Source organism: Coregonus lavaretus (assembly GCF_964263955.1).
Source record: "Coregonus lavaretus genome assembly, chromosome: 16".
Classification (NCBI taxonomy): Eukaryota; Metazoa; Chordata; class Actinopteri; order Salmoniformes; family Salmonidae; genus Coregonus; species Coregonus lavaretus.
The window spans coordinates 26,014,827-26,029,718 of NC_140003.1; the positions used below are offsets into that span (position 1 = coordinate 26,014,827).

A 14,892-nucleotide genomic window follows, 5' to 3' on the forward strand; every position below is an offset into this window, starting at 1 on the left:
TTTATACATCCGGTTAAACATCTGGCTCATTCTTCTACCTGTTGTTTTACTGTAACTCGTTCAGATAATGGGTGCGTTGGTAAATTCGCTCTGGCTATCTACTACGATTTCAGAGCGCTCTTGTAATGAATGTACGAACGCCCATGAGCGCAGAGCGCACTCTGGCACTCCAGATGTAATATACGAACACACCTACTGTTAACAAATTGTTACAAAAATCAATGCAGTTGCTATGTAACCACAGACGCTTCACCCTCCCGGAAGTGCGTGCCTCAAAATAAAATGGCGGACCACAGCTGCATCAGAGGTTTGAATTCGCCGCTGTTGTGGCTTTTTTCTGTGCAATCTTTAATCAAATTGTGTTTGTCTTTTCTCGCGTTGAGAGCTGTAGTGGTCGAGGGTCAAACTGAAGATGCATTCCGAGCAGGAAATACCGTTGTTTCACCGGTCGCTGCAGCAGCACGGGATCTACGGTAGGGGGAGCAGGCTAAACACAGTGGCCTACCTATGCTGTAAACCTGCTGTAGCCTGTATTTCAATATTGTATTAGGGACGCATAGAATATCCGTTATTTGCTTCTATAGCAGTCATTTCAGTTTTAAAAATGTGCTCAATATTTAGGATACATAATGTAATCAGAAAACATTCTTCAAACTGAGAATAAATCAAATCTGCCTGGTACTATCAAACCTGTAGGGCAGGCACAACACTAACGCAACATGTTCAAATGTAGGCTACAGTTGTCCGCCTGACCGCCGATGAGTGAACATCACCTTCCCTGCGTACCTGGGAAGTATAGCTCACTGCAGTGAAGTGAGCCGACACTCGCAAAGCCATCCGTCTTCAGTTTCCGTCTGAATTTGTGCGCAAATACACAACACTTTACGGTATCGCGTGTTTTCTGGTTGTGAAACAGCAACAGTCACGCACAGATAGATTATATCTACAAATAATTCTCAGGGTCAGGGTGTGCCGTCTTTTCAAGAAAACGTGTCAGCCATACCTGCCCACAATATACATAAGGACAGACATAAAGGAAGAAATCATAGTCCTACCAGATAGCACACTACAGACCTGTATATTGTCAGTAAACAACATTTGTTGAAATCGCAGAAAGATAAAGCGGACTAGCCCTCAGGCTGGAAAAACAAGTTTGTTAAGATTTACAGATGTGAAAAATGGCTATCCTTTGGCAAACATTTTTTGAAGGGAAGTACGTGTGCAGACGTGACAAAATGTTTACCATCCAATTTTACTGTGTTAAAATTATAATCCATCAAAGTTCACTGTAAGATAAAGTAAACTTGTGTTTTTCCAATGTTGAAGCTGGCATAATGTGGCCATGTTATGCTTTGCAATTTTAATGACAATGGATTACTAATGTATTAGTGGCAGACATATTGCAAAATGTTTACCATCCATTTTTACTGTATTAAAATGTAATTATGCGGCAGATAGCTTAGTGGTAAAGAGCGTTGTGCCAGTAACCGAAAGGTTGCTGGTTCTAATCCCTGAGCCAACTAGGTGAAAAATCTGTCGGTGTGCCCTTGAGCAAGGCACTTAACCCTAATTGCTCATGTAAATCGCTCTGGATAAGAGCGTCTGCTAAATAACAAAAAATAAATAAAATAAATAATAAATTACCTCAAATTTCACTGTAATATAGAATAACCAGTTATATTAACCCATATTTTAAGATGGCATAATATGGGCATCGTATCAAAATAATTGTTGATAAGGCGCTTGTCTCTATCTGTGCATGACAGTGCATCTTACTCAGTTTCCCTACCAGAAAACACATGATACCTTAAAGTGTTATGTATTCGCGCACACAAATTGGCTCACTTGACCGCAGTGTCTAGCTCCAACAGAACTCATGTTTATGAGGCTGCCAGCCAGGCGCATAGCGCATAGCCTAATAGAACACAATAAGACATATAATTCTATCTCTATATCTTTATGCTGCCAGGTACCTGCTTTACGACATCAACCCCCCAGAGGGTTTCAACCTGCGTCGGGATGTGTACATTCGCATGGCATCCCTGGTGAAGACCCTGAGGAGACACAGTGACTGGGTGCTGGTGCTGCCCCCCTGGGGACGTCTCTACCACTGGCAAAGCCCAGACATCCACCAGATCAGGATCCCCTGGGGAGAGTTCTTCAGCCTCACCAGCCTGCAGGGCAACGTGCCTGTCATAGAGTACGAGGAGTTTATAGCTGGTGAGTTCAGCAGTCTCATACCCTTTCCACACTACTGAACTGACCTGAGACGAACTGAGCTGGGCCTCGTTTCCCAGAGCCTTCATAGCATTAAGATCATCGTTAGAACCATCTTTCAATATATCTTTAGTAGCCGATGAGACATCCCGAAAATTGTTCTTCTCACGAAACCGCCTGTAGCGTCCGAACGGTTTGGCCTACAAACTATTATGAACACTCTATGGCAGGATGAGACACTCACGAACACAAACGTCACAGGACTCAGCCAGGCCCAGCCAATCAGAATTAGTTTTTCCCCATAAAAGGGCTTTATTACAGACATAAATACTCCTCAGCACCCCCTCCCACTCCTCAGACAATCCCGCAGGTGAAAAAGCCGGATGTGGAGGTCCTGGGCTGGCGTGGTTACAAGCGGTCTGTGGTTGTGAGGCTGGTTGGATGTACTGCCAAATGCTCTAAAATGACGTTGGAGGTGGCTTATGGTAGAGAAAGTAACATTAAATTATATGGCAACAGCTCTGTTGGACATTCCTGCAGTCAGCATGCCAATTGCATGCTCCCTCAAAACTTGAGACATCTGTGGCATTGTGTTGTGACAAAACTGCAAATTTTGGAATGGCCTTTTATTGTCCCCAGCACAAGGTGCACTTGTGTAATGATCATGCTGTTTAATCAGCTTCTTGACATGCCACACCTGTCAGGTGGATGGATTATCTTGGCAAATGAGAAATGAACACTAACAGGGTTGTAAACAAATTTGTGCACAAAATTAAGCTTTTTGTGCTTATGGAACATTTCTGGGATCTTTTATTTCAGCTCATTAAAAATGGGACCAACACTTTACATGTTGGGTTTATATTTTAGTTCAGTATACATGTCGGTTGTTTTGCTCTAGGACGCCCACAAGCCTCTCAAGACCTGTCTGAAGGTCCCCTGTACCAGTTTCAAAAAGTTATGGAAGTATACAGTGCATTCGGAAAGTATTCAGACCCCTTTTCCACATTTTGTTACGTTACAGCCTTATTCTTAAATGGATAGAATATTTATTTTTTCTCATCAATCTATCCACAATACCCCATAATTACAAAGCGAAAACAGGTTTTTACAGAAATACCTTATTTACATAAGTACTCAGACCCTTTGCTATGATACTTGAAATTGAGCTCAGGTGCATCCTGTTTCCATTGATCATTCTTGAAATGTTTCTACAACTTGATTGGAGTCCACCTGTTGTAAATTCAATTGATTGGACATGATTTGGAAAGGCACACACCTGTCTATCTAAGGTCCCACAGTTGACAGTGCATGTCAGAGCAAAAACCAAGCCATGACGTCGAAGGAATTGTCCGTAGACCTCCGAGACAGGATTGTGTCGAGGCACAGAGCTGGGGAAGGGTACCAAAACATTTCTGCAGCATTGAAGGTCCCCAAGAACACAGTGGCATCCATCATTCTTAAATGGAAGAAGTTTGGAACCACCAAGACTCTTCCTAGAGCTGGCCGCCCGGCCAAACTGAGCAATCAGGGGACAAGGGCCTTGGTCAAGTAGGTGACCAAGAACCTGATGGTCACTCTGACAGAGCTTCAGAGTTCCTCTGTGGAGATGGGAGAACCTTCCGGAAGGACAACCATCTCTGCAGCACTCCACCAATCAAGCCTTTATGTTAGAGTGGTCAGACGGAAGCCACTCCTCAGTAAAAGGCACACGACAGCCAGCTTGGAGTTTGCCAAAAGGCACCTATTGACTCCCAGACCATGAGAAACAAGATTCTCTAGTCTGATGAAACCAAGATTGAACTCTTTGGCCTGAATGCCAAGCGTCACGTCTGGAGGAAACCTGGTACCATCCCTACGGTGACTGGGGCAAAGGTTCACCTTCCAACAGGACAACGACTCTAAGCACACAGTCAAGACAACACAGGAGTGGCTTTGGGACAAGTCTCAATGTCCTTGAGTGGCCCAGCCAGAGCCCAGACTTGAACCCGATCTAACATCTCTGGAGAGACCTGAAAATAGCTGTGCATCAACGCTCCCCATCCAACCTGAGCTTGAGAGGATCTGCAGAGAAGAATGGGAGAAACTCCCCAAATACAGGTGTGCCTAGCTTGTAGCGTCATACCCAAGAAGACTTGAGGCTGTAATCGCTGCCAAAGATGCTTCAGCAAAGTACTGACAAAAGGGTCTGAATACTTATATAAATGTGATATTTCAGTTTTTATTTGTAATACATTTGCTAATCTTTCTAAAAACCTGTTTTTGCTTTGTCATTATGGGGTAATGTGTGTAGATTGAGGATTTTTTAAATTTATTGTTTTAATCATTTTAGAATGAGGCTGTAACTTAACAAAATGTGGAAAAAGTGAAGGGGTATCAATACTTTCAGAATGCACTGTATATGGAGATAGTTCAGTGCCTAAAATAAGGGGAAAATATATGTCAAAAAAAATAGTTTCCTGATCCTCTTATATCTCTCAGATATAGGACAGACACACTTCAGAACAAACTTCCTTTTGATTTTTTGGGGGACTATCTGTTGTTCCATGTGGTGAATCTGTTATTCAATGCGTTTCTATTGGCTAATAGCAATCTTTATTTTTTATTTTTTATTTTACACCTTAAAATAGATTTAATTGTCATTTTCTGTCAACGATCTTCACTAAATACTCTGTAATGTCAAAATGGAAGAAAAATGTGAACATTAAAACACAAATATATGTTGATTAGATAAATATTCAACCCCCTGAGTCAATACGTTATAATCACTTTTGGCAACGGTTACAGCTGTGAGTCTAGCATTTTGCCTGTGCTTAGCTCTATTCCTAAAAAAAAACAGATGACAAGCAAACCCAGAAACATGATGCAGCCACCACAATGCTTGAAAATATGAAGAGTGGTGCTCAGTGATGTGTTGTGTTGGATTTGCCCCAAACATAATGCTCTGAATTCAGGACAAAAAGTTAATTTCTTTGTTTACAGTTTTACTTTAGTGCCTTATTGCAAACAGAATGCATGTTTTGGAATATTTTATTCTGTACAGGCTTCCTTCTTTTCACTCTGTCATTTAGGTTAGTATTGTGGAGTAACTACAATGTTGTTGATCCATCTTCAGTTATCTCCTATCACAGCCATCAAACTCTGTAACTGTTTTAAAATCACTGTTGGCTTCGTGGTAAAATCCCTGAGCGGTTTCCTTCCTCTGCGGCAACTGAGTTTGGAAGGACGCCTGTATCTTTGTAGTGACTGGGTGTATTGATACACCATCCAAAGTGTAATCAATAACTTCACCATGCTCAAAGGGATATTCAATGTATGCTTTTTTCTTTATACCCATCTACCAATAGGTGCCCTTCTTTGCGACCCTTTGGAAAATCTCTCTGGTCTTAGTGGTTGAATCTGTGTTTGTAATTCACTGCTCGACTGAGGGATCTTACAGATAATTGTATGTGTGGGGTACAGAGATGGGGTAGTAATTTAAAAAAATCATGTTAAACACTATTGCACACAGAGTGAGTCCATTCAACTTATTATGTGACTTGTAAGGAGCATTTTTACTCCTGAGCTTATTCAGGCTGTAACACAACAAAATGTGGAAAAAGTCAAGGGGTGTGAACTTTCTGAAGGCACTGTACATGTGCCTATGAATGTTATTTAAATCATATTGAAATCAATTTAATGTTCAATCAATGTAATTATATTTTGCGACTAGGCTGCTGTCTGTAATTTTTGCCTGAATGTGTTTCATGATATGTGACAACATGTGTGCAATGATGTGTCCAATCTGTGATTTAGTGCATTATTATTGGGTAAGCATAATAATCCGCCGCAATAGCCTGTTTGCAGCCATAGGTGGTAATATCTCTCTAGGAGCTGATCCGTCGTCAGTATTTTGGAATAATTCTAATGTTAAGGTAAGATTTGAATGGAGAATGCTGATCAGAGAGCAGCACTGCTTTTCTTTCGCCACATGATCTAATGACACACTTAGTGAACGTTCTCTCTATGTGCTTGTTGGGAAACAAAAAGTTGGCTCATAAATAACAATGCATCTGGTATGATCATCGTAATGCTTAAGTTACATCGCAACTGGGAAACGAGGCCCTGTACTGGGCTGGCCTGGTTTTGCATCCATCATAGTTGCTGGGATCGTGCTGGAAAGGCCAATGTAAAAGGCAAATATCAGAGTAGCATTCTGGTCACCCCTCAGACATTTGAGTAAATATCCATGTTTTTGTGGTTGGTCGACTTTACCTGACGTTTGGCTGATTTCAATTTTTTCCTCTGTTAATGATTGTTCCAATGGTATAAATAATGCATAATGATGCATGGTTATAAAGGCTTATACGTGCTTAGAACAAGATATAAAACATTATACCTTCAGGCTTAAAGTAAAGTGTTATATTTCCATGTTTTTGGCTCCAGAGTCTGGAGGCCCATTTATTGAACAGGTCCTGGTGCTACAGAACTACGCTGAAGGGTGGACTGACGGGAAATGGGAGGAGAAAGTGGACGAGCGACCCTGCGTTGAGCGGTTAATGTACTCCAAAGACAAACAGGGTTATTACAGGTACAGTAATCACCAGGTTCAGAGATGGATAGGAACATAACGGATTCAACACAATACATTCAAAAGATTCATATGACTACTGCATGTAGACACTAACAATGAGTCTGTCATCTGTGCTTACCTACCTTTATGTCTCGCAAAGTTCAATTATCAAAGGTAGCTCAGCTGGTAGAGCACGGCGCTTGTAACGCCAAGGTAGTGGGTTCGATCCCCGGGACCACCCATACACAAAAAAAATTTATGCACGCAGGACTGTAAGTCGCTTTGGATAAAAGCGTCTGCTAAATGGCATATTATTATTATTATTATTATTATTATTATTATTAATTATAAATTATTAAAATGTGTTCTATGGCAGTGGAACAAGCTTTAGTAGTTGTAGTAGTAGCAGTAGTAGTATAGTCGGTGTAGTGAGTATGACTTATATTCGTATAAATAAAATCATCATGTTCGTTATGAGCAGTTTTCCCTAATTTGAAAACATTTCCTTCCTTTCTTTCCTCTCCTTCCTCTCCCTCTGTTAGAGGCTGGTTTTGGGGCTATGAGGAAACCAGGGGTGTGAACGTCACTTGTCTGTCAGCTCAGGGCCACGCCTCCATCCTGGCACCACTCCTGCAGAACAACATCACATCAACGTGAGTCAATAAATGTCCATGTGTTTGGCTAAGATAGATACAATTATTGAATCCTTGATTCAGTCCAAATCTTCTTGTCTACGGATGTGATATCATTATAACACTATTACAGGTTTAATGTGGACTTCCTATTTAAACTAAAACAAAAAGTCATATTCTAGAGTTGGCAGCATCGTCTTTATTGGATTTGCTGTATGTACTGTATGAGATGTGGACGTGTTCACTGATGGAGCTCTTTCCTTTCATATCCCCACAGATCAGTGATGTTGGACAAAGCAGAGACTGTCCTCCATGATCACTACGCAGGAAAGGACTACTGGGATGTAAGTCTGATGTCAAGTTGTAAAGAATGTATCTATGTCTGGTAATGGTTGATAGCCTACAATCATAGATAAGATACTGTAGTGACAAGATGATTAACTAAATCGTGCATTTCAATGCCTCTACTTTTTTCAAATGAATTGATCGTCATCACAATTGTACCTTATTACCACTAATTTAAAGTGACTGTTGCAAAATAGTTGAAGAGATTTTCGATGTGCCGATTCCATGGCACATGGTTTATAAACTGATAAACAAAACAAAGCCGTATTCAAATCTTAAATTATTATACAAAATTATTGCAACCAATAGAATGTTATGTATATGGGCGATACAACCATCCCAGCTCTGCAGACTTTTGCTAAAAATAGACAAAATCATTAGATCACTTGTTTTGGTACTGTCCATACAGTGCCTTCTGAAATTATTCAGACCCCTTGACTTTTTCCACATTTTGTTAGGTTGCAGCCTTATTCTAAAAATTGATTAAATTGTTTGTTTTTCCTCATCAATCTACACACAATACCCCATAATGACAAAGCAAAAACTGTTTTTTTGAAATGTTTGCTAATTTATAAAAAATAAAAAAAACTGAAATTTTACATAAGCATTCAGACCCTTTACTCAGTACTTTGTTGAAGCACCTTTGGCAGCGATTACAGCATTGAGTCTTCTTGGGTATGATGCTACAAGCTTGGCACACCTGTGTTTGGGGAGTTTCTCCCATTCTTCTCTGCAGATCCTCTCAAGCTCTGCCAGGTTGGATGGGGAGCGTTGCTGCACTGCTATTTTCAGATCTCTCCAGAGATGTTTGATCGGGTTCAAGTCCGGGTTCCAGAGAATTGTCCCGAAGCCACTCCTGCGTTGTCTTGGCTGTGTGCTTAGGTTCGTTGTCCTGTTGGAAGGTGAACCTTTGCCCCAATCTGAGGTCCTGAGCGCTCTGGAGCAGGTTTTCATCAAGGATCTCTCTGTACTTTTCTCTGTTCATCTTTGCCTCGATCCTGACTAGTCTCCCAGTCCCTGCCGCTGAAAAACATCCCCACAGCATGATGCTGCCACCACCATGCTTCACCGTAGGGATGGTGCCAGGTTTCCTCCAGACGTGACGCTTGGCATTCAGGCCAAAGAATTCAATCTTGGTTTCATCAGACCAGATAATCTTGTTTCTCATGATCTGAGAGTCTTTCGGTGCCTTTTGACAAACTCCAAGGGGACTGTCATGTGCCTTTTACTGAGGAGTGGCTTCCGTCTGGCCACTCTACCATAAAGGCCTGATGGGTGGAGTGCTGCAGAGATGGTTGTCCTTCTGGAAGGTTCTCCCATCTCCACAGAGGAACTCTGGAGCTCTGTCCGAGTGACCATCAGGTTCTTGGTCACCTCCCTGACCAAGGCCCTTCTGCCCCAATTGCTCAGTCTTCTGCCCCAATTGCTCAGTTTGGGCGGGCTGCCAGCTCTAGGAAGAGTCTTGGTGGTTCCAAACTTCTTTCATTTAAGAATGATGGAGGCCACTGTATTCTTGGGGACCTTCAAATCTGCTGAAATGTTTTGGCACCCTTGCCCAGATCTGTGCCTCGACACAATCCTGTCTCGGAGCTCTACGGACAATCCCTTCAACCTCATGGCTTGATTTTTACTCTGAGATGCACTGTCAACTGTGGGACCTTTTATATAGACAGGTGTGTGCCTTTCCAAATCATGTCCAAACAGGTGGACTCCAATCAAGTTGTAGAAACATCTCAAGGATGATCAATGGAAACAGGATGCACCTGAGCTCAATTTCGAGTCTCATAGCAAAGGGTCTGAATACTTATGTAAATTAGGTATTTCCGTTTTTTGTTTTTAATATATTTTTTAAAAATGTCTTTTAAAAAAAATGTTTTTGCTTTGTCATTATGGGGTATTGTGTGTAGATTGCTGAGGAAATTGTTTTATTTAATTCATTTTAGTATAAGGTTGTAACGTAACAAAATGTGGAAAAAGTCAAGGGGTCTGAATACTTTCCGAAGGCACTGTATGTAGCTTGTTTTTGGTCGCAGGTTCAGGAATGGCTGAAGAATTCAAACATTTATCTGGAGCTAACTGCTGTGTGACTTGAAAAGCCAGAGTCAATTGATCAATAATAATACAATACTTTTAGTAAAAAATTTCATCTTTAATTTACACTCTAGAAACTATGAGAATCGAAAGATTCAGAACTTTTGGGAAACATTACAGCACAGTTGAAAAATATATGGCAATTAGAAATCAAAACTGAATGGTTTTCAGAGATACTGTAGATGGGAGGGGTTGAGGGTAGCTGAAGGGTGGGACTAAAAACAAAGAAAAAATATATAACTAATGTAAAATATACAGTGTCCGTAAAATGTATGTAGACTGTATAAGCTGGAATTAGAAGAATAAGTATTGTTTTCTATTAGTTTACTCCAATTAGGAAAGGGGTGGTAGGGTTAGGGGAAAATAATAAATAATATATGGGGTATTGAAAATGATGCAGACAATTACATTGATAGAAGCCACAATCTATGCAAAATTAAAGCTGATCTACCCCCTACATTTTTTTATAATAAAATAAAATAATGTCCATTTGAAAATCTCACTTTTAAAAGTTAATATTCTGTTAAATCATATCCAAATAATGCTGTTAACTTATCCTATACTCGTATTTGTGGCCAAAGCATAAATAGGAGGGGGGAAAAAACACTTAAAAAACCATACCTCAAACTTGTCAAACAGACCATTTCAAAAATGCTTTCTATTTCCTCATAGAGGATTATGTTATCCTCCTGAGGAGAATGAGCTGGCCAATCAGCGACGTACTCGCATGAATCTTTTTTATGACTGGTATACACCCACACCATTCTGTTGTTGGGGTACGCACGCACTATTCCAACACAGAAGCTGCTTTTTAACATACTTTAAACTATTTTACTCATATTGTAATTAATTATAGATCGTATTTCATAGAAATCTGGTAACACTGGATAGTTACTTTAATGCAGAGTAGTGAATAGTTCCTTCCTGATTTGTTTAACACTCCCCCATTTTGCCTGTCTTTTTGTGTCTTCTCTCTAGACTCGCCGCAGTATGGTCTTTGCCAAACACCTGCGTCTCCTAGGGGACGAGTTTCGAGCAAAGTACCTGAACTCCACAGACGAGCTGGACCAGACCGTATACAATGAAGACTGGACTCGCATTAAGGTTTTCAGACCTCCTTCACATACATCCACGCCTTGCACATTTCAATTATATGTATTTATCTATGCACATTGATTACTTGTTGCACTAGCAACATGTACTGTGTGGGAAAAATGGGGGGAAATGTCTTAAGCTATGAATAGTTCTGGTTTGCCATTGGTGGCTGATTTGGATTGGGCATGAGTGGTTTGACATGTTATTCATTTCTGTGTGTAAACTCAGAATAAGCTGGGTTCTGCCAGAGGGGGGCCGTACTTGGGTGTCCACCTGAGAAGGAAGGATTTTATCTGGGGTCACAGAGAGGATGTGCCCAGCCTCAAAGGAGCTGTCAAGAAGATCAGGAACCTCATGAAGAAAAGCAAACTAGACAGAGTCTTTGTTGCCACTGACGCAGATGAGGAAGGTACTGTTGTACTTTGGTGCCAATGAGATGGATTGATATTGAATGTAGAATACAGAAGTTGAAAAAAAAAAGCCATTCATATTTACAGCCATAAGAAAATAAAAACAATAATTGTGTTAGGAATTGGAATTTCAATTGACTTTTGAAATGGAATTGACCCCATCCGTATAACCCAGTACAGAGAATGCCTACATCAAGGCTTGGCAGGTTTATACTGTGTAGCCTACTCCACAGAGAGTCTGTGGTTTATACAACGATATTAAGGATGCTCTTTTTCGTCAGCTCTCCAGACAAAATGATAATTTTAACGGTCTAGATTAAAAGAATAAATTGTGTGACATTTTATCAGGTAACAATAATGTAAATGTCTGTGCCAAAGCCTGCCACCTTATCCTCCAATGGGGACTTTTCTTTATAAGTGCCTAATTCACCTTTTTCCTACTATTTTTTGATTATGCTTACATGTGTATGATGTAATGTATTATACAGTAGATGATGCCTGTACCATCTTTGACTATGATTGTTTTTTAGTGTCTCAAAACTAAATTTGAGTGGTCCACAATGTTTTTGTTGTTGTTGTTTTTGTATTATTGTATCATTGTGGAGTGACACTTAAATACACTTTTCTAATCTAATCTCTAGACCTAGAGAATAGGGCCAGTCAGAGTATGGCTCTAGGGCCAGTGTGTTCCTGATGAGGCATCTGTCTGTCCTGTGCAGAGCTGGAGGAGCTGAAGAAGATGTTACCAGAGATGACACGCTTTGAGCCCACCTGGGAGGACCTGGAACTACTCAAGGACGGGGGCGTGGCTATCATCGACCAATGGATCTGCGCACATGCCAGGTACAGCTCTCCTCACAGTGTATGCTTATATGTTCCACCAGTCAGTTGAAAGAAAGTGTTGCACAATGTGTGCAGACTGTAGGTAGGGAGCTGTGACAAGTACACATGATGCAGACATTCTTGTACTTTTCTTTTGTTGAAGTGCACATGAGCATACTGTAGTTAAAACAGCTTTTGTTATCCCCGCATTCTGTAGGCTACAGTAGGATAGGGGGTCATGTGATACCACTTACAGTATTGTAATACTTTTATTAGCCTGTAAGTGTCCTTTTAAGATCATATTTCTATCAAATGTCTGTTAAGGGAATTCGATTGTCAGAGCAGTGTAAAAATAGGCCTAAACAAATCCTTAAAACATTTTCCAGGTTTGCTTTACATCATCATTACTCAACATCAAAATGTTTAAATGTAATACGCCACCCATGATAGAGGGATAAACAGTATCATTGAAAGATACTTAAAGGAGCAAAGAAAGATCATTGAAGTTTTTGTGCCCCATTTTAAACGTGAGATGGCAGATCTAGGTGTTCATGATAATACTCTGTACTTCAGACATACTGTATATATATATTGTACTGTATGTTGTCCAAGATTCTGCTGTTAAATTAAGTAAATATTTTCAACTGAAAAAACGGATCATATGCGTCAGACCCACACATTGACTTGAAAGCCATTGTCCCTTATAATCACATGGTCTGAGGGTGCATTCCAGTCACATTCGTTTCTGGATCACTCCGCTAGAAATCTGTTAGAGTACTGGAGTGTTAAACACATCATTACACTTCTACTGCACTTTAGAACATTTGCACTGCATTTAAATATATATTATTAGCCTATTGTGTGTTGTGTATTTTGTATGGGGTGATGTATTGTATTGAGGAATGTGAAGTCTATTGTATACTGTATTTCGTATGTTGAGGACTTTCTGTTGATTTGATACTTGTAAAACGGACTTGCCTTTCTTAATTGCCCCTGGTGGGATAAATAAAGTTGCATTGAATTCAATTCCTTCTATCTCCCTCCCATTTCCCAGGTATTTTATCGGAACATCTGTGTCGACCTTCTCTTTCCGGATCCACGAGGAGAGAGAGATTCTGGGATTCGACCCCAAAACCACCTACAACCGCTTCTGTGGGGACAGTGAGAAGGAGTGTGAACAGCCTACACACTGGAAAATAGTTTACTGATGCAACGACGCAACACCCCTTTCAACACCTCTCAATGAACATGCCAATTGCAGTTTTAACGTGGAGCTTTGTTCTTTTTATATATATATATATGTTCTAATAGTGTTTTTTTGTGTAATGTTTTTATTGTTTTGAGAATTGTCCTAACTGGCCTGTATTGACCACTGTGAATAGACAAACAAACTTCGAAGACGTTCTAAAGGTCACCACTTTATTTTCACTCGTTTGCACTCATGTCTGCTAAATTTACGTATATAAACCATTGTTTTATCAATCATGATGGCAGCACCTATGTGTAAAAATGAGCATCAGATTTGGCTGCAATGCATGGTATATATTGCTGCCTTTTTTTGTGTAACATGAATTGAAAGAGCAGTGTCTTTCATTTACTTCTGCCAATTCAAAGTCTATTTGGTTGTTTATCTTCCTTATTATGCTGTACCATATTTGGTGAGCTTATTATGCTGTACCATATTTGGTGAGCTTGAGAAACCTTTTTTCTTTTTGTTTTGTTTTCCTTTGTGGAAGCCTATGATAGAAACTTTGTTGCTTGGTTGACATTTCAGTCTTCCAACAGAGAGAAGCAGATATATGTGACTAAATATAGTATGTTGATGTGCCATTTTTGTTCCACTTGATCTGTTAAAGGTAAGTTCAAAGCCGCATAGTGAACATGGATTGACCAGTTTATTATGGTGAAACCCCAAATATGATCTATATGATCAGATATCAACAGAACTTTGACAAGGATTACAATTACAGTAAGGTTTGTTCTTCAGACTACATATACTGAATGACAATGCATTTTAGTATTTTTCCACTTGTATGACTGTCATTTAGGAAATGATTTAATTTTAAACACGTTTCAAGACTATCAATCAGAGCACATACCATATTTTCGCTGATTACATCATCCTTTTTCTTTCCTTTTTCTTACATCAAAAGGACTGCTGAGACTGACACAAAGCTATCACCTGTCAAGATGTTCTAAGGTGACCGTCATTAAAGAGACTATTTTCAAAGAACTAGACCCAGCCCTGTTTTTATTCCTGAGAGAGCAAATATGTTCAATGACGAGGAGGATGAGGACATGTATTGGTTCATTTCAAGAGGAAAAACCTCAGAATGTATCTTATCAGTTGGTCAAATACAATTTGTTTGTACAATTGAGAGTTGATTTTGTTAATAATGAGAGTTCACTACTATAGCACAACAGTAGGCAATAATCCTATTCAAGAGTTAGCTATTGCCACTTTAGTTGTTCGGCTATGAGAGAGGAGTGTTGCAAGTCATTGTATACGTTTTTCAATTTTTTTAAAGTCTGAAATAGTCCAATATGGGTTCACACAAGCACTGTGTTTTCTGTACCAAATACCATTAGGTTAGTATAGTATCTTTCTTTTGAATGAATAACCAGTTTTAGTAGTAAGGAGATACTTCACTTGATACAGACACCATAGTGAACTGAGTGTTGTGGCTAGAAGCCTTCCGAAGGGCCTGAAATCAGGGCACATAAGTAACTT

At 40.0% G+C, this 14,892-nt stretch overlaps 1 protein-coding gene across 1 annotated transcript; it reads left to right on the plus strand.

Moving 5' to 3' along the window:
* Positions 1-265: 265 nt before the first annotated feature.
* On the plus strand, positions 266-14,533 carry LOC311143448 (GDP-fucose protein O-fucosyltransferase 2-like). The gene is made up of 9 exons (XM_084179264.1): positions 266-473; positions 1,970-2,220; positions 6,640-6,784; positions 7,309-7,419; positions 7,676-7,742; positions 10,813-10,938; positions 11,158-11,338; positions 12,059-12,182; positions 13,216-14,533. The coding sequence occupies exons 1-9, from the start codon at positions 283-285 to the stop codon at positions 13,367-13,369; spliced, it is 1,350 nt and encodes a 449-aa protein (XP_084035390.1). The 5' UTR covers positions 266-282; the 3' UTR covers positions 13,370-14,533.
* Positions 14,534-14,892: the final 359 nt, after the last annotated feature.